The sequence below is a fragment of the Phocoena sinus genome, chromosome 19 (genome assembly GCF_008692025.1).
Source record: "Phocoena sinus isolate mPhoSin1 chromosome 19, mPhoSin1.pri, whole genome shotgun sequence".
Taxonomy (NCBI): domain Eukaryota; kingdom Metazoa; phylum Chordata; class Mammalia; order Artiodactyla; family Phocoenidae; genus Phocoena; species Phocoena sinus.
In genome coordinates, this window is record NC_045781.1 from 39,944,373 (window position 1) to 39,964,039 (window position 19,667).

The following is a 19,667-nucleotide window of genomic DNA, read 5'->3' on the forward strand; positions in this document are numbered from 1 at the left end:
AATTCAACTATCTGGAATATTTTGTATGAGTTCTTGAATAAAACTTGGGAACAACAACAAGAAGTTCATGTCTGTCTGAGCATCTAGGCCACTCCAGTGAGATTTCAACTTTTATTTATTCCACATTTCCCAGGGCAGAAACGATTATTGCTAGAATCCAAACACCAAGGTCAGCTGCAGGTCCGTGAGCCCTACCTGGACCCACTGTGGAGTAAGAGTGCTTCCCTGTGAATCATCTTTTGGAGACAGAAATGAAAGGTTTTACACAAATGTCTGCCTGAACAGAAAGTGGTGGTGTTGCATGGTATCACATGGGATATCCTTTTTTCCTGCTATTGAAGTCAACAGCAGAAACTCTGTTCCCCAGACCACAGTCCATATTGACTGAGAGCAAACTCATCATCTTCCTCTCATTTAAACAATGGCTGTGTTGTCCTAGTGCCCAAAGGTCTTCTTAGTTGAACTGGAAAGACTTAAGGGAGAAGCAGCAGATGGATGAAAACTTCTATTCCTTGTGAGTGACTTAGTTCTGCCTTGGTAACTTGGGGTAGTGGCTGCCTCACTTACCTTCCAACATAAAGTGCAGATGTTTTAAGGCTGGTTGTATCCACGCTTTGTGCTGATGTGGTTTCCCCCTTCAGTTTCACCAGAATCTTTAGGCAGTGAAACTAAAATGGCACCTTTTGCCAGATGTAGCTGATACAAACTGTTCAGTGGGCCCACCATGTACTACTCTGACTCCCTCCTTTTGGGAAAACTGCTATTCCCTTCTTTGAACCATCAGCTTCTCTCTGAAGCTGCCAATCTCAGGCCCCCAATCTGCAATGGGAGAGCATGTGACTTAAGATGGCCAGTGTCATCACATCTGCCTGGAAATGGTGATTTTGGCAGAGGGGAGAGTATGTGACCCAGACTGGGCCAATCTGGGAGATGGAGACTTTGGAGATGGAGAAGTGGCTGCTCCCATCCTTTGTCAGGAAATGAATGCCATAGAAGAGATGCTGAGAGAATTAGCAGTGAGAAGCAATGGAGAAACGAAGAGTCCCTCTCTGTGATTTGTTTACTTAAAGTAAAACTGACAACTTTTTAGCCTTAAGTTTTTTTGAATTGGTTTTCAGTCACTTGCAATTGAAAGACACCTGAGGGAAAGATTCTGGGATAGCTGGAGGCCCAACAACAGTGGTTGGTGACATCCGTAACTATGTATACCCTTTCTGTTTGTGTACAGACATACATTCACACTGGCTAGGTGTAGGCCAGGGAGCATGCCCTTAGAAGGAGTTGATTCTATGTTTGCTATTCAGAAAGAGTGTGTTTGTTAAAACTACCAGCCTACAGGTTTGCTTTTGCTGAAAACTCTCTCCCTGACCTCGGGCAATCAGTCACTAACTGGACCTCAGGGTGAACAACCAATCCAGTTTGCCAGGGACTGAGTGGTTTCCTGGGACATGGGACTTTCACTGCTAAAACCAGGATACTCCATCATCCTAGCTGAGTTCCATATCCGTAAAAACGAGATTGGATTGGACTAGAAAGGGGTGGGAAAGTCTGCCAAATCCTGCATTCAGGCAGACATTGCCAACTGCCCTTGGCACTAATTCCTGTGAACTTAAGTGTATCCTCAAAATCCTTTACAATAAGGCCAGCTACTGTCAATCAGAGTTGGCACCTATTTGCCATACTTGGACTGAGTTTTTGACAAGCTGAGATTTTAAGGATCAGAATTTATTGAAGACCAACTTTGAGTCAAGCTCTGCCATAAATCCCATATCAGGCTCTCTCCAGCTTGGGCTAAATGACTTCCCTAGAACTTGTGGATCATGTTGCACATTTGTGTAAATATATGAACTGGTATTGGGTTATATAAGTCAGCTTGTTCTTTAGAAACTTAAATTTATTGAGTGCTCATCATGTGCTAGAATTACGTAAAGGCTCTCATGCTAACACTGCGAGCTTGTGACAGCCTTCATTTTGGAAAAAAGCAAACTGAGGCTTAGCGCGGTCCAGTGCCTATCTAAGGGCCTCAGCCAGCAGGCAGGGGAGTTGAGTAAGATCCCACTTGAGGCCCTTCTGACTCCAACAGCTCCGACCTTTCCACCATTATGCGGATTCAGATGGATTCTTTGGTCTCTTTCCACCTTTAGTCTTTGATATGCACAGCCTACACCCCTCCCGGTCGGTTCTCGGACGCAAAGTCTCCAAGGACTTAAGTTTCCTCGCGTTCACGTGACATTTTGGGGTTACTCCGCGCTGCTGTGGAGCCCAAAAGTTCCAGTGGAAAGGAAGAACCTGCATGGGCCGCTCCCTGTCTCCAAGAACCGGGCAGATCCCCACCGGACGATTCCACACCAAGTGGCCCGCGGGCGGTCCAGAGGAACAGGGCCACGCCGCGGGAGGAGCTCCGCTTCGCTGCAGCCCAGGGCGGACGGGCAGCGCATGCGCGGCGCGGAGTTGTGAATGGTGCGTTTTGTTTGCTGGAGTTTGGGGCGGGCGGGCGCGCGAGGAGGAGGGGTGGGGCCGACGGGGGCGGGGCGGGCGGGCTAGCGAGGTGGGCGGTGAGAGGAAGTGGCGGCGGCGGCGGCGGCGGCGGCCGGAGGCGGCGAGTGCTGGGTCCGCGCGGGCGGTAGGCAACTGCTGAGGCGGCGGCGGCGGCGGCGGCGGCGGCGGCGGCGGCGTGGGCTGGGCTCGAGCGGGCGGCGGCACCTCAGACTCCCGGCGCGGGAGCCCACGCGGGCGGGCGCCTGAAACAAAGAGAAGCGAGAGTCAGGGCGCCGCGGGTGCGCGGTCAGTCGGTCAGCGCAGAGCCGGCCAGCGGGTGCCCGCGGAAGCCCGGAGCCCGGCCGGCCGGCGCAGCCTCAGGGCGGGAAGATGCCGCGCGTCGTGCCCGACCAGAGAAGCAAGTTCGAGAACGAGGAGTTCTTCAGGAAGCTGAGCCGCGAATGTGAGGTGAGGCAGGCGGGCGGCGGGGAGGCCGCGGCGCGCCCCGAGCGGGCCCGGGCGGAGAAAAGTTTGGGCGGCGCGGCTCCCGGGAACCCCGCGCCGGCGCGCCTGCGGAGGGGCAGTCTCGGCCGGGCAGCCATCTGCCCGCAGACTCTGGTTGCCCTTATCGGTGCCGCGCGGGGCGGGCGGCATCGCGGATTTGGCTTCTGAATTCGGGCCGTCTCTGCCTTGCAGATTAAGTACACGGGCTTCAGGGACCGGCCCCACGAGGAGCGCCAGGCGCGCTTCCAGAACGCCTGCCGTGACGGCCGCTCGGAAATCGTAAGTCGGCGGGGCCGGGGGCACAGGGGAGGAAGCCGCGCGCGGGTCACTTGTTGCGCGGGGGCCGCCGCGGCCCAGGCCGGTTCCGGACGGCGCCGCGGACGCCGCGGCTCCCGGAACTGAGCGGGCGCCGTCTCACTTCCTACTCGGGATTCAAAATGCGAAACCAGACACTGGCGGGCCGCGTCCTCGCGGGGAGACTCTTCCCAGTGGTTCTCGGCGGGTGGATTATGTTTCCCAGACACGACTCGGCAAACACTTCGCCGCGAGTGGAACTCAAACCGGAGCCCAACTAAACAAGGAAAGGTCGTTGTATAGGCTGTGACACTGATTAAAGAAAGGGTCGGTTATTAGTAGGAAGAAAACACCCTTACGGAAAAAATTGGGCTTCGTTCAAGGTTCTGATTCTTGGGCGATAGTTTGTGTCTTAGACGCTAGATTTTTCGTAAACCTGTATGTGAAACTGTCTTATTTTCAGTATAGCTGAGAATAAATCTGAGAGTAAATCCAGTTATCTGTTGTCCTAATAGAGGGGGGGGGGAAGCCCTCAAGAACGTGCCATCTTCTTTTCTTAGAATGTTAAGCTTAAGGAGAATCAGAAAGAAACCATTTGGTGTTTTTTTGTTTTTGTTTTTTCCCCAAACCTAAAAAACATATCCCGTTTAGGCCTGAAGTTACTAAAGAATTGCATGGATCTGCAAAACCCACTGTTGATCCCAGGCCCTGTTTTAGGTGGTGGATTTGGTGCCTTACCTCCATGAAACCTAATGTTGAAAAAACTTCAAGTGTCCTAGTTCCCCTCATCTCCTTTTGGTTTGTCCTACTGGAGGTGCTAATGAAGAGAGAATGATGAAGCCAAAAAGTGCATAGGAAAAAACTAAAGAGAAGAGGTTGATTATTAATTTTTTAAAAAGTTGTAGCACTGTATAATGGAATCTGATTATCTGCTCCATGACTTGGACCATTGCATCTGCACACACTTGAAGGTATGGAAGCAGTTTGAATTTAGGTTAACAATAGGAAGACATATTGAAACATTTGCTTCTCCCATTCCTTGTACAGTAGAGAATCTATTTATTGGTATTGAGACATAATTCACATATCATAAAATTCTGCCTTTTCATCACTGAAATCGTTTATTTTTTTAAAATATTTTGATGCTTAAAATGAAGGCTTTTTAGAATTGTATTACAGATCATGAGAAGATACTGGCCAAATTTATTAGGAACTCTAGAATATTTGGTCATTATTGCACATTATAAAAGAAAGTGTCTAGATTTTAGCCCACTTTTTTGAGTGTTTGTAATAGTTATATGATTCAAATGTATAGGACAAATACTTTCTGGTTTTGGCACTGAGTGGTAGAAGAATCATTCATTACTTGGCTCAGTGACTATATCATCCTTTGTCTGAATTTCCTTTTGGAATAGGTGGATGGTATACCCAACCCATGGATGTTTTGGAAGTAACTTTATTTTTGGAAGGAATTTCACATTTCCCTCTCTTTCTAGTTTCCCCCCTTTTAATTCAATGTTAGCCATATTTAAATTGAGAGATTTTTAGCTTCTAGAGGATGGAGACTACATTAATTCCGTATAAGCCCCCTCTGTATGGGTTTTGCACAGTGTCTTTTGCATCATAAGTACTTGATTATTTGAATTTAGAGGTTACTTCGCTTAATGCCCAAAATATATCTTATGACTTATAAACAGGCTGTGGTTTTTACTTACTTGGTGGTGGAAAATAGGCGTGGAAAAGGCATTTTTTTGCTTCTATTTTGACAGCAGCCATGTATGATAAAAATATGCATAGTTCCCAAAACTATATCCAACACTTTCTCCGCTCTCTTTTATTCTTTTTATTATGAACATCTCCTTAACTTTAACAGTGAGGTTAATGAAGGGTTTATTTTGTATTTAGATGCGAAACAGTGTAAGGCTGTGATGCTCATCTCTTCTTAGTCATAAAACTTATCCAGACTCCATATCATAGCATGAAATAAAAGTGATTATGGGTGAGGGGTAGAATTTATTTGGTAAAACCTGATTTATTCCTTATATAAGCTCTTGTAGTAGGAGCGTTAGAGGTATCTTCAACACTAATGATTAATAAAAGAAAAAAATACTTATGAGAGGTATGGTGACTACTGTGAAAGCAGTAAAAACTATGTATTTTTAATCCTGAAGATGGAAGAATAAAAGGTATGTTGGACTGGCACAGGTGTGCTATTTTACAGTTTAATGAAACCTGTAAAGTATAGTCAGGACATTCTAGAAATCCTCCATACAGACACTTTTACCAGTGTGACATCTTTGTGTTTTCAAACAGAATTTTCCCAACTCCTAGGTATATGTAGGTGTTCCAGTAAAATAAAATAAAATAAAGAGTTCTGTGGTCAGATAAATTTGGGAAATGGTATTTTAGAGTGATCTGTTTTTACCACTTCTGTCTCAGAGAGGGATGTTGTTAAGATAATGGACATGAAGTGATGAAGCAGGAAATCTCTTCTGAGGTTGGCCTTCAGGCAGGAGGTGAGGTAATAAGAGCTGCAGAATGTCTTCACCTAACACAGAGCTGATTTGGGGTACACTGGTGGCAGAAGGATTTGTAACTAGGTGAATACTGAAGAAACATGGCTGCGGGATTTTGACGGAGGGTATTCATTCATGGGCAGAATCTCTTATCTGCCCTGAGAATTTCATTATCTGAGACTGACAAGGTTGGCTGTCTTCTTCAGCTCAAAATTACTTCTCATTGTATTTAGCAAATACATGTAGCATTTACTTGGTACTGTTCTAAGCACTTTACAAATACTGGAAACTGAGGTTCAGAGTTAAGTAATTTGCCTCAGGTCACACAGCCTAGGCAGTTTGCCACCTAGTGTCTGTTTTCATTTGAACTATTATTAGTTCATTTCAGTTCGATGGTTGTTTTTTAAACTTATGCTAATAGTGGGCAATTTTTTTTTAAGATTAATATTGTAATATTGATGTTTGTTCAGCCTCTGTTCATATAAAACATTTACCACAAGAAAAGGTATCCCAGTGATTAGGGAAATGCCATTAAAGATGTCTATAGAGGTTTAGCAGTTAGGTTGACAGTTGTACCTACGAGTACCAATCATAGGAAGTACTGTAATTTTTATCTCTAAAGAATCTAAGCCCTTAATCATCAGGGGAACTAGTGGATAGCTGAATCAACTAATGCTTTAAACAAATTGCCCAAAAATGTGAACCCCTTGCTTTCAGATGAAGACTATGCTTGGAAACAAATTATGCTTAAGAACTTTAGTTAGTAAAATAAAACAAACAAAAAGTTCTCTGATTTCAACAAAGAAGAGTTAACATTTAGATGATGAAAAAAAATTTTTTTCAAATGTTTTTTACTTATTTCTTTCATATTTTCCCTGGGGAAGAGGGACATGGCTATTTCCATTTTTTACTTGGGGGAAATATAGAGTAAATTGCTCAGGGGCTACACAGAATGAGACTGTATTGAAATGGTTTTAGATTGTTCTGTCTATTGAGCTGTGCCATCCAAATCTTTTATAAATATTAGATGAATACTCTTTTGTTATTGTCAGAATCAGTTCTCCTAAAGTTGGGTTTTAGAAAATGCATATTTTTTTAATCATCCAAGGTTTTAGAGAGATGAGAAGTAGTTACATCACATGCTAGTGTATGGTTTATCAGAGGAGAGACAGTCACAGGTGCATTTTTTTTTTCAGTAGGAAGGTATTAACATTTATTTGTATTCACTGTGCAAGTGACTGGAATTTGGGAAACTGGATAAAATAGACACCTACGGGGATGAAAAGGTCTGTATTTTTTAAGCTGAGCCTTTCCTGAAACTAGAATTTTTGTCTCTGAGAGAGAATTCTGCTAAAAACCATAATGGAGGATATTGTCTTCATCTTATAAATTTGGGTTATTAAAAAGCACTTGAAGTGATATTTGGTTAGTTTATTCATGATAATGAGCTCCTCCCAATGTGATATATTGTGGAGATATTTTCACTTCCAGTCATCTCCAAGTGCATTTTTAACATGGGTTTTGGAGCATAGTGTTTCTTTGAGCAAGAGAAATCAGGAAAAATTAAAATGTCTCATTTGCACAACTTTAAATTGTGGTATGCTTTAAAATTCAAAATATTCAGCTCTTCAGTGATTTTCACATTTAAAAATACAGGTTTTTAAATACAGTGATGGTGGCTTCTGGTTAGCCATTAGCAGTGCACTATACTAACGTCAGCAAAAAATGACCTGAAAGAAAGTATTGATTCCATGTCTGATTTTATATTTAAGCAGCCAATGGCAAATGTCCTCAAAATGGAATCAGATGTTTGTAACTTAATACTTAAGAAAAATGATGAGTGCATGTTTTTTTACTTTTAAGTAATCTTGGTGCTGCCTGGCTTAAGACAGAAACTGATGTAAAAATAAATGACTGCCTGCATAATTTATGTAATGTCCTGCTCCTGATCCTGTTTGTATTGATTTTTCTAAAAGGCTTTTGTGGCCACAGGAACCAATCTGTCTCTCCAGTTTTTTCCGGCCAGCTGGCAGGGAGAACAGCGACAAACACCTAGCCGAGAGTATGTCGACTTAGAAAGAGAAGCAGGCAAGGTAGGAAACATTTCTTTGCAATTTGAAATACTGTGGATGGTTTTATTACTAGAGATTATCTGATGATTTACATTTTAATAAATAGATCACAGGTTTGATTATTCAGGCATATGATCAGATTTGTTTTCATTCTGTATTATAAAGATATAATACAATTTTTAAAAATCAAATTTTTATATAATTTTATTGCTAATTTCATGTTTATATCATTTGCCATAGAAAGTTCTAGCCCTTAAGAGTAGTGTGCTTTCTTACATGTAACATTTGAAACTTAATTCCTTTGAAGTGTTGACAAGAAATTTTTTGTTCTACTAAAATGTGTGTGACTATGGTGTTGTAAAAAAAAATGAAATTTAGAGAAAAATGGGAAAAGCCTCTGTAGGCTTAAAATTTAATAATATTTGGAAATAGTTTATGGTTAGCTTTCTACTTCTGTTAATATAGCAAATTTAATTTTGAGAAAAACAATGTGAAGTTGTTAACTTGGAAATAATTTTTTTGTTCTGAGGAAAAGCTTCTGGGAAACATAAATGTCTTAAAATTATTATGTTGGAAGTTTAGGTTGAATATATGGAAAATGTAGTTGGAAATGTTTAAGCTGAGAGCCATATTAAAATCTAAGTTAAATGTGTTTATGATTTTGATGAAATGTTAATGAATAATATCTTGGATTGGTTCATCTTTTAATGTGGAAATTGACTTCTTGAAATAAAATATTTAAAGAAAATTTTTTGACCTCATTTTGTACTCAGTATTTCTCCTGTTTCCTTTGCAGTGTATTTCTATACCTATTTTTATTAACTTGCTAAATTACTTTTCTACGTGTCATCGTGAATAGTATAACCTATCACTTTATTTGCAAAACATAAGAAACATCTAAATAGTCCTTTGAGGAACTTAAAAGATTTTTGTATTGGACTGTATTAGGAAAAGGATTTTCTTTTTATTTATTGATTGAATTTTTGAATTTTATTTTTTATACAGCAGGTTCTTTTTGTTATCTATTTTATACATATTAGTGTATATATGTCAATCCCAATCTCCCAATTCATCCCACCACCACCACCCCTCCGAAAAGGATTTTCTTATTTTGTATATATACAACGAAGAGGGGTTTTTTGTTTTCTTTAATTTTATTTATTTATTATTTTTAAAAATAAATTTTATTGATTGATTTTGGCTGTGTTGGGTCTTCGTTGCTGCACATGGGCTTTCTCTAGTTGTGGCGAGCGGGAGCTACTCTTTGTTGCGGTGCGCAGGCTTCTCTTGTTGTGGAGCACGGGCTCTAGGCACACGGGCTTCAGTAGCTGTGGCACGTGAGCTCAGTAGTTGTGGCACATGGGCCCTAGAGCATAGGCTCAGTAGTTGTGGCGCACGAGCTTAGTTGCTCTGCGGCATGTGGGATCTTCCCGGACCAGGGCTTCAACCTGTGTCCCCTGCATTGGCAGGAGGATTCTTAACCACTGCGCCACCAAGGAAGTACAAGACCACATTATCTTTGGACTTAAGCCATTGAGATGTTTTCAGTTATATGATCAACAAGAACAAAAACGTTAGATGGCTTATTCTAGAATTTAGAGGTTTTGTTTTCAAATATATCAGGAAGAGTGCTAGAACTGATGTAAGAAACTTATATTTTAATACTTGTTTTATAATTTTTTTTCTGTAAAGGGCCAGAGAGAAAATATTTTCAGTTTTGCAGGCGTATGTTCTCTGTTGCAACTACTCAGGTTCGCTGTTACAGTGTGAAAGGAGCCATAGACAATACGTAAACAAATGAACGTGGCTGTGTTCCAAGGATGGTAACGCTGGCAGAAATCTGTATCTTTCCCTCAGATTTAAATCTGTAAATGTTTGTGCATAGATGATATATTTCTCAAATATAATTTTACCAACACTTGTACTACGCCAGTAGAATCTAGGGGAAAAAATTTAATGAAAAAAAACCCTGCTAGTATATCACTCTATACCACTGGGATAAATAAGTACTCCAGTGAATTTAGAGAAAAGATAACCCGTGTTTTCTCATCCATAGAGCTCAGGCTACAGGGTCTCTTATTTCTCGTCCTCCTTTTTTATGATGTCTTTCTGATAACCATTAACGTTTATTTCTGTGCCCATAGGACTAGAAGCAAAGCAAATTGAAGGAATTTCCCTAAATGTTAATTATTTGCCTCTGCTCCTTATATTGGATCCAAAATCAGTGTCTCTTCTTCCACATACTCTTGACCTTGTTACATCCTAAGGCAGCTTAGTTCTCTTCCCATTCAAACCCAGCTTTGAGAAGATGAGTGGTTAAGCCTTTCAAGTTAGGTATAATTAAGTCCTGGCTTCATACACTACTTCATTTATTACTCTATAACTTTGGACTAGTTATTTTATCTTTATGGTCCTCAATTATAACGTGAGTTTAATACATATCTCCCAGGGTGGCCGTAGTGATTAAATGAAATAGTGTATATAAAGTGCTTAGCTCAGTACCTGACACAGTTACTCAAAAATTCATTCAGAAGTTCTTTGTTGAACACCTGTTATGTATGCTGAGTGAACACTGTCCTGGGCACTTGAGATGCATCAGTGAACAAAACAAAGATCCTGTCCTGGAGGTTGTTTTATGGAAGGAATGGAGTAGTAGGCAATATGCATAGTACATAAGGTATGTAATATGTTACAGAGTGGTAAGTGCTCTGGAAAAAAAGGAAAATTAGAGTAAAATAAGGGTTATCAATGAACAGGAATGTCTGTAATTTTAAATAGGAGAGTCTGGGTAGAGAAGGTCATATTTGAGCAGAGGCCCGAAGGAGGTTAGGGAATGATGAGCCATGCAGATATCTGAAGGAAAGATGTTCCAGACAGAGGACACAGCCTTGTAAAGGCCCTAGAGTGGGAGCTTGCACAGTGTGTTTATTAAACAACAAGCGGGCTGGTATGGCTGGAGTAGACTGAGTGAGGAGGAGAGGAGTAGAAGAGATGAGGGAGATGTCAAGGAGCCGGTTTATGTGACTGTGGGAGACCATGCAACAACGTGGACTTTATTCTGAGTGGAGTGGGGAGTAGTTTCTGCTTTTTGAGCACATGAGTGATATGATCTGCCTTAAGTTTTGAAAGGATCACTCTAGCTGCTGGGTTAACAGGTTTAGGGGGCAAGAGTGAAGCAGGGGGACCAGTTGGGCTATTGCTTTAGTCTCGGTGAGAGACTAGGCTGGTAGCAATGGAAGTGGTGAGAAGTAGTCATAGTCTGGATATATTTTGAGGTACAGCCAACAGGATTTGCTTATGGATTGGATGTAAGGTGTGAGAGTCAAGAATGACTCCAGGGGCTTCCCTGGTGGCGCAGTGGTTAAGAATCCGCCTGCTAATGTGGGAGACACGGGTTTGAGCCCTGGTCCAGGAAGATCCCACGTGGCATAGAGCAGCTAATCCTGTGTGCCACAACTACTGAGCCTGTGCTCTAGAGCCTACAAGCCACAACTGCTGAGCTCACGAGCCACAACTACTGAAGCCCGTGCTCCTAGAGCCCATGCTCCGCAACAAGAGAAGCCATTGCAATGAGAATCCCGTGCACCACGACGAAGAGTAGCCCCTACTTGCCACAACTAGAGAAAGCCCACGGGCAGCAACGAAGACCCAGCTCAGCCAAAAATAAAATAAATTAATAAATAATTTTTTTAAAAAAAATCTTTAAAAAAACGAATGACTCTGGGCTTTCCTGGTGGCACAGTGGTTAAGAATCCGCCTGCCGGGCTTCCCTGGTGGCGCAGTGGTTGAGAGTCCACCTGCCGATACAGGGGACACGGGTTCGTGCCCCAGTCCGGGAAGATCCCACATGCCACGGAGCGGCTGGGCCCGTGAGCCATGGCCGCTGAGCCTGCACGTCCGGAGCCTGTGCTCTGCAACAGGAGAGGCCACAAGAGTGAAAGGCCCACATACCGCAAAAAAAAAAAAAAAAAAAAAAAAAAAAAAAAAGAATCTGCCTGCCAATGCAGGGGACGCGGGTTTGAGCCCTGGTCTGGGAAGATCCCACATGCCACGTAGCAGCTAAGCTCGTGTGCCATAACTACTGAGCCTGCGTGCTGCAACTACTGAAGCCCACGAACCTAGAGCCTGTGCTCCACAACAAGAGAAGCCACCGCAATGAGAAGCCTGGGCACTGCAACAAAGAGTAGCCCCCGCTTGCCGCAACCAGAGAAAGCCTGCGCGCAGCAGCAAAGACCCAACACAGCCAAAAATAAATAAATAAATTAAAAAAAAAAAGAATGACTCTTAACTTTCTGGTTAGAGCAGCTGGGAGTATGGGATTACTGTCATCTGAGATGAGAAAAGCTGTGGGTGGAGCAGTTTTGAGGAGCAGTTTAGTATATGTGAGTTTGTGGTGGTAGCTTGTTGCAGCTTCTGTTTTCTCACCACCCACCCTTAACTTCTTAAGTTATGGCACTGCTTTTTCATAAGTGACCCTTTGCTTATCTCAAGAGTTCAGTGGCTTTTTTTTTAATCAACTTTATTGAAGTATAGTTTACTTACCAAAAAATGCACCCACTTTAAGTGTATAATTTGAGTTTTAACAAATGTACACACCCATGTAAACACCACCCACAATCCAGATAATGTTTCAGTCTCCTCCTGCCCTTTTACAGGAATCTGGGAGTGGCTTGGCTGGGTGGTTCTGGCTTAGGGTCTCCTAGGAGATTGCAGTCAAGCTCTTGGGGCTGCGCAGTCTCTGAGGGCTTGGCTGGAGCTAAAGGATCCCCTTCCAAGCTCACTCATCACTTTTGGTCAGTGGCTTCAGTTCCTAGTCACATGTTCCTCTCCATAGAGAGAAAAAGAATGAGGTCACCCTGCTTTTTATGACCTATTCTCTGATCACTTGTGTCTTCTCCTGTTCATTAGAAGTGAGTCACTAAGTCTAGCCCACACTCAACAGGAAGGGGGGTGGTTTATTCACAAACATGAGAGGAGGCTGGGGTCATTGGGGCCATCTTGGAGGCTGGCTACCACAATGTTCACTTAAATTTGATGAATTCAGAAAAAGATTAGAATGCTAATAGGAAACAGAAGCTCCATAGTCTCTTTGATTTGAAATATGGCTTTATGATCTAAGAAAGTGGTCATAGCAAAACCAGTCCTTTTATTCATTCTTTCTACCTTTGTGTTTGTAGGAATATTTTCAAACCAAGGGTCTTCAGTAAGGAAGGTCTGTTAATGGATAACTGACCATCAAGTCAGAGCACACAATTTTATAGTCTGTCTTTCAAATATATTTGACTTTTGCACCCAGGTATCTAGTGAGTTGTCTACATTGACTCTTAATAAGGGTCTTTGTTAGAAGAGGTTTAAAATAATACAGTGTAGTGGAAAGAGCTCTGGATATAAGTCAAAAGACAATCATAACTGGTTTCCTTACCTGTAATTGGGAATCAGAATGTCTTCCCTATGTGAGGATTAAATGATGTACCAGAATATGTGAAAATGCCTTTTAAATTGTAAAGCCCTATCCAAAGTTAGGCTATTTGATGGGTTTGTAGGGTGAGATTATAGATAATCAAGGAGTTTTAGTGCTGTAGAGTGCCTTAGGTCAGCTTCACTTCAGGTAGCTCGACTATGTTGGGAGGCTGCATCTTTCCCAAGTGGTCCATCCTGGTATTTTATAAACCTAAACAGCCAAAATGTTTATAATTCTTCCTTAACTTAAACTGCTTTCCCCTAATTTAGCTGTCAGAAGACAAGGGATGCAACAGATAGAATTGAAATCATTCTTATGTTAAATTTTTGTAGACCAAGCAACACCCAATTCATTTGATCTTTCCTCTTAGAATCTATTTCCAATTGATTTTTATTTCAAACAAATGCAGATAATTATGGTTGACCATAAGTTATTAGTCTTGAGTGGTCAGAGTAATGGTTTTTGCATGCATTGTGTTTTTGAAAGCCTCCTTAGGTTTTTAAATTAATGATTGTTTATGCTTACTACATGATCCTAGTTTGTGAGCATGAAGGGTATGAAAACACTTTATAAACTGAACAAATGAACTTTATAGTGCTATTTACCATTTTTTCTATGGAAATTGAATATACTATCTAGTTTTATCTAGATATATCTAGAATACTATCTGGTCCCAGAAAAAGCAGCTAAACTTTATATGGTTGTTGCATTGCTATTTATACCTTAGGATTTTAATTGATAGTCAGGTAATGTTAATAGCAGACATTGGGAGTAATTATAATGTGTATGGTGTTAGAGTAGGTACTTTTAAACATTTTTGATAAGTTATGTGTTTTACTTTTTTTGTCCTTTCTGAACATTTATACTTAAAATGAAAATCTTTTATCATTCATTTTCATCAGCATAAAATAACAAAGCAAAATTTAACAGCATTTGATTTAATGCATGAGGACAAACGCTTGTTTTAAATGTCTTCAAAGGTCTGTGACGGCTGCTTCTGGAGTGTTTTGCTTACTTACTTGCAGGATCTTTGTCCCAAAATAAATATTGTGTCTGTTTATATACCATCCACAATTTGGCAGAGTTTAGAGGACTCCTTAATGTTAGCTTTGAGAAATCCGTATTCAGGCTCAGCAGCAAGTTCCCTCTCCTCCTTATACAGCCCAGTCACTCCAAATAAAAGATATCTGTGGTAACGCTTCGGAATGTGGTTTCCCCAAGAGAAATTGAGGCAACTTTACAACTAACTTGTTAGATCAAGACTTTAAGTATTTCAATTCAACTAAAACATGAAGTATATTTTCCAGCACTTAGTTATCAACAGTTCAGTGCATTGAAATAAGTAATCTGGGCTTTTAGAAAAGTTTTATTTCAATAATTTTTAAAAATAAATTTATTTTATTTATTTTTGGCTGCATTGGGTCTTCGTTGCTGTGCATGGGCTTTCTCTAGTTGTGGAGAGGGGGCTACTCTTTGTAGCGGTGCACGGGCTTCTCATTGCAGTGGCTTCTCTTGTTGTGGAGCACGGGCTCTAGATGCGTGGGCTTCAGTAGTTGTGGCACACGGGCTCAGTAGTTGTGGCTTGCGGGCTCTAGAGCGCAGGCTCTGTAGTTGTGGCACACGGGCTTAGTTTCTCCGCGGCATGTGGGATCTTCCCGGACCAGGGCTCAAACCCGTGTCCCCTGCATTGGCAGGCGGATTCTTAACACTGAGCCACCAGGGAAGCCCTATTTCAACAACTTTTAAATCCAAGAAGAGTTGACTGACTTCATGAAGAAATAATAATGTTTAAAAATGAGAATATCATAGTACCTTCCAGTTAGAGTTACATTAATTTTCATATATGATAAATGTACCTCTGAAGTATTTGAAGATGATGTACTCTTTTTTTTTTCCTCTCTTTTTTCTCCCAGGTTTTTTGAGATATAATTGATATACAGCACTGATCTTTTCCCCTTTTCTTGAATTGCATTATTTGCCTAGATTTACCTTTTAATGTAAAGATAACATTTTAGTCTTGGCCATATCTCAATTATATATTTCAAGTTAGAGATGTCAGAAAATATGTCTGAGAGAAACATCCTTAATTCTTTCCCTTTTTGCTTCTGTTTCCTACCCCAGTATTTTTGAATGATTAGTTCAGACACTTCAAGGATAAAGACTATTGAAATGTTCAACTAAAGAAATCAGTTTTTGAGAAGGGCTGCTATATCCCAGCTTTACTGCTTCCCATTTTCTTTTGTAATTTTTTTTTCAATTGTCATTATTGAGATATAATTTATATACAACAGAATTCACCTATTTAAGGTATATAATTCAGTGACAAATGTGTACAGTCGTTGGTGTGATTACTACCACAATAAAGATACAGAATATTTCCATAACCTCAGAAAGTTCCCTCATGCCCCTTTGCAGGCAGTGTCATTTCAGGTAACCACTATCTCCTTTCTATTACATACTATTTTGTCTTTTCTGGAATTTCATATAAATGGAATCATACAGTATGTAGTCTTTTGTACTTAGCAACTTGCTCTTGAAATTCATCTTTATTGTGTGTATAGTAGTCCATTCCTTTTTATTACTGAGTAGTATTCCACTGTTTGGACTTGTAACACTTTCTTTATCCATTTACCAGTTGATGGCCATTTGAGTTATTTCCCCTTGTTTTGGCTATTCTGCTGCTTTGAACATTTATATACAAGTCTTTTATGTAGACATTTGTTTTCATTTCTCTTAGGTAGATATATAGGACTGAAATTACTGGGTTGTTTCATGAGTATAACTTTTAAGGAACTGTCAAACTGCTCTCCAAAGTGGCTGTACAGTTTCACATTCCAACTAGCCATGTACGAAAGTTTCAGTTACTTCACGTCTTTACTAACACTTTGTGCTGTCGGTCTTTTTAATTTTAGATATTTTAGTGAGTTTGTAGTGGTATCTCATTTTGGTTTTAATTTGCATCTCCCTAGTGACTAATGATGTTGAGCATGTTTTATGTGCTCGTGTGCCATTTGTGTATCTTTGGCAGTGTCTGTTCAAAACTTTTGCCCATTTTTTGATATCAAGTTATTATTGAGATGTAAGCATTTTTTATGTATTAAATACAGGTTCTTTATCGATATTTTTGCAATTGAAGTTTTATTATAAGTCTGTTTTAAAGTAGAGATAGCCTTGACTGCATATAAAACACTGTATTGGGGACTTCGCTGGTGGTCCAGTGGTTAAGACTCTGTGCTCCCAATGCAGTGGGCCCCGGTTTGATCCCTGACCAGGGAACTAGATCCCGCATGCTGCAACTAAGACCCGGCACAGCCAAATAAATAAATATTTTTTAAAATAAAAAATAAAATATTTATTTTAAAAAACATTGTATTAGGAAATATAAATACAGATTCTGTCAAAACTGCTATAATGTAAGTGTAATTTTGGCTTCTGTTGTGCCTCTCTTAACTTTCTCTGATTTGTAAACTTTAATGCTGCCTGGCTCATAATGTTGATAATCTTGAAATTAATGGTAGTTCCTTCAAGAGCTTGATGTATTTTTCTTTAAGTCTTTATTGATTGATTGATTGCCGCGTTGCGTGGCACGTAGGCTCTTAGTTCCCCAGCCAGGGATCGAACCCATGCCTTCTGCATTGGAAGCAGAGTCTTAACCACTGGACCTCCATGTTTGGGTTTGTTTGTTTGGTTGGTTGGTTTTTTTGAGCTTGTGTTTTTATTTTGTTTATTATGGTAAAATATACATCACAAAAAATTTACCATTTTAACGGTTTTTAACTGTACAGTTCAGTATCGTTAAGTATATTAAAACTGTTGTGTAACTGTCACCACCATCCATCTCCAGAGCTTTTGTCATCTTCTTCAAACTGAAACTCTGTACCCATTAACCATAATTCTCCGTTCTCCTTTCCCATGCCCCCAGCCCCTGGCAACTGCCATTCTACTTCTGTCTTTGTGAATTTGATTCCTTTAGGTACCTCTTATAAGTGGAATCATATGGTATTTGTCCTGTTGTGACTGACTTATTCCCCTCAGCATAATGTCTTTAAGGTTCATCTGTGTTGTTTCAATGTAGTGAGGTTTTTTTTATATATATAAATTTATTTATTTTATTTTTGGCTGTGTTGGGTCTTTGTTGCTGCGCGCGGGCTTTCTCTAGTTACGGCAAGCAAGGGCTACTCTTTATTGTGGTGCGCCGGCTTCTCTTTGCGGTGGCTTCTCTTGTTGTGGAGCACCGGCTCTAGGTGCGCGGGCTTCGGTAGTTGTGGCACGTGGGCTCAGTAGTTGTGGTTCATGGGCTTAGTTGCTCCGCGGCATGTGGGATCTTCCCGGACCAGGGATAGAACCCGTGTCCCCTGCATTGGCATTCTTAACCACTGCACCACCAGGGAAGTCCCTCAATGTAGTGTTTTAAAATAACCTTTTTCCTGACAAAAGAAATAAGAAAAATTTGGAAAATACACTTTTAGAAAAGATATAAAAATCATCCATAACCTACCTCTTAGAAAACCATTGTTAATGTTTTGTTATATTGCTGTTCTTATTTTTTTCTGTGTATATTTAAATTTTAAAGTAAAAATTATTCTATTTGATATAGCATTTACTTTTTATCTTTGAATTTTCTGCACATCTTATTAATTGTAGGATACTTTTTTATCTGACATTAAAATATCCATATCTTTCTGATCTTACTGTTATTAACTATCAAAGAATAGAAAAATCAGAAATAGATACCTTTGTATAAGAAAGAAGCAACAAAATGATTATCAGTGTTAATTTTTAGAATAAAAAGATGAGAAATATGGACATCAATGTACCTAACGAGCACACATGAGTCTTCATCCATCTAGGAAATCTTTGCAAATGTAGGAAACAGTAGTCAGTCAATACTGTACACATGGCAATCATATGAAAAATCTTTTTCTCTCCTACAGAAAATTTTGGGCATTCTAGTAAAGGTGTTTTGGTGGGCAGAAAACATTTATTAACTACGTCTGAATATATGGGACTCCCTTTGCTCCTGTGTACTCTAATTTCCTCATTTAAGAATTAGAATAATAATAGCAAACAGTTCTGTAGCACTGGCTATGTGCCAGGTGCTGTTTTAATTGCTACATAGATAACATAGATTGATACTTTTATGATCTCCTTTTTACTGAGAAGAAAGCATTTGTAAATTTTAATGCTATTTAGCTTGAGCAGACTTAGAGACTTTATTTATTTGATATCACTTCTTTGATACTTAGTTTTCTACAGAATATTAGAAGCCACAGACTAGCTAACTGTGTTCTTCATGTTATAGACAGTGATTTGGTGGGGAGTTTAATTACTGTTACCTTCTTTTATGAAAGTATACAATGTAAATAGTTGGAAACTATTATCTACTATGAGCTTTTCAATTTAGACTGGGCCTTCTCAAATTGATGTGTATTTAGGAACCAAGAATTTAAAATAACACTTAAAATGTGCCTTTTGGCAGTGTAACTGTGCTTTTAGGACTCTGATACTTTGCTGTGCTGTACTGTGTGTCCTCAGCAGGAAAGGGTCAAGTCTGGGAATGGTTGGCAGGTTGTTTTTACAGGGGAAAACCTTTCTTCCATGTATACAGTCAATACTAAGCCCTTCTGTGTTTTAAAACTTTAGATATGAAGGCAGATTAATCTTCAGATTAAAACAAAAGGGTAGGGCTTCCCTGGTGGCGCAGTGGTTGAGAGTCCGCCTGCCGATGCAGGGGACGCGGGTTCATGCCTCGGTCCGGGAGGATCCCACATGCTGCAGAGCAGCTGGGCCAGTGAGCCATGGCCGCTGAGCCTGTGCGTCCAGAGCCTGTGCTCCGCAACGGGAGAGGCCACAGCAGTGAGAGGCCCGCGTACTTCAAAAAAAAAAAAAAGGTAGGGCTTCCCTGGTGGCGCAGTGGTTAAGAATCCGCCTGCCAATGCTGGGGACACGGGTTTGAGCCCTGGTCTGGGAAGATCCCACATGCCACGGAGCAACTACGCCTGTGCGCCACAACTACTGAGCCTGCCCTCTAGAGCCCGTGTGCCACAGCTAATGAGCCCGCAGGCCACATCTCCTGAAGCCCACGCACCTAGAGCCCGTGCTCTGCAACAAGAGAAGCCACTGCAATGGGAAGCCCTCGCACCGCAAGGAAGAGCAGCCCCAGCTCACCACAGCTAGGAAAAGCCTGTGTGCAGCAATGAAGACCCAACACAGCCCCCCAAAAAAAAAAACAAAAAAAACAAAAGGGTAGCCTAGGAACATGTGACTGCAGCGTTTCCATTAGGAGAATTTAGATGTTTTCAAATAAATAAAATATTATGCCCATATTAAATGATATATATA

At 40.8% G+C, this 19,667-nt stretch overlaps 1 protein-coding gene across 3 annotated transcripts in view; it reads left to right on the top strand.

The window, feature by feature from the left end:
* Positions 1–2,577: 2,577 nt before the first annotated feature.
* Positions 2,578–19,667, top strand: part of CBFB (core-binding factor subunit beta) — a 61,060-nt gene continuing 43,970 nt past the window's right edge. For all 3 annotated transcript variants that reach the window (XM_032613271.1, XM_032613270.1, XM_032613269.1), the window contains exons 1-3: positions 2,578–2,946; positions 3,175–3,261; positions 7,769–7,885. In XM_032613271.1, the coding sequence (XP_032469162.1) occupies positions 2,869–2,946; positions 3,175–3,261; positions 7,769–7,885 (282 nt within the window). In that variant the 5' untranslated portion in view covers positions 2,578–2,868. The remainder of the gene's footprint in view (positions 2,947–3,174; positions 3,262–7,768; positions 7,886–19,667) is intronic.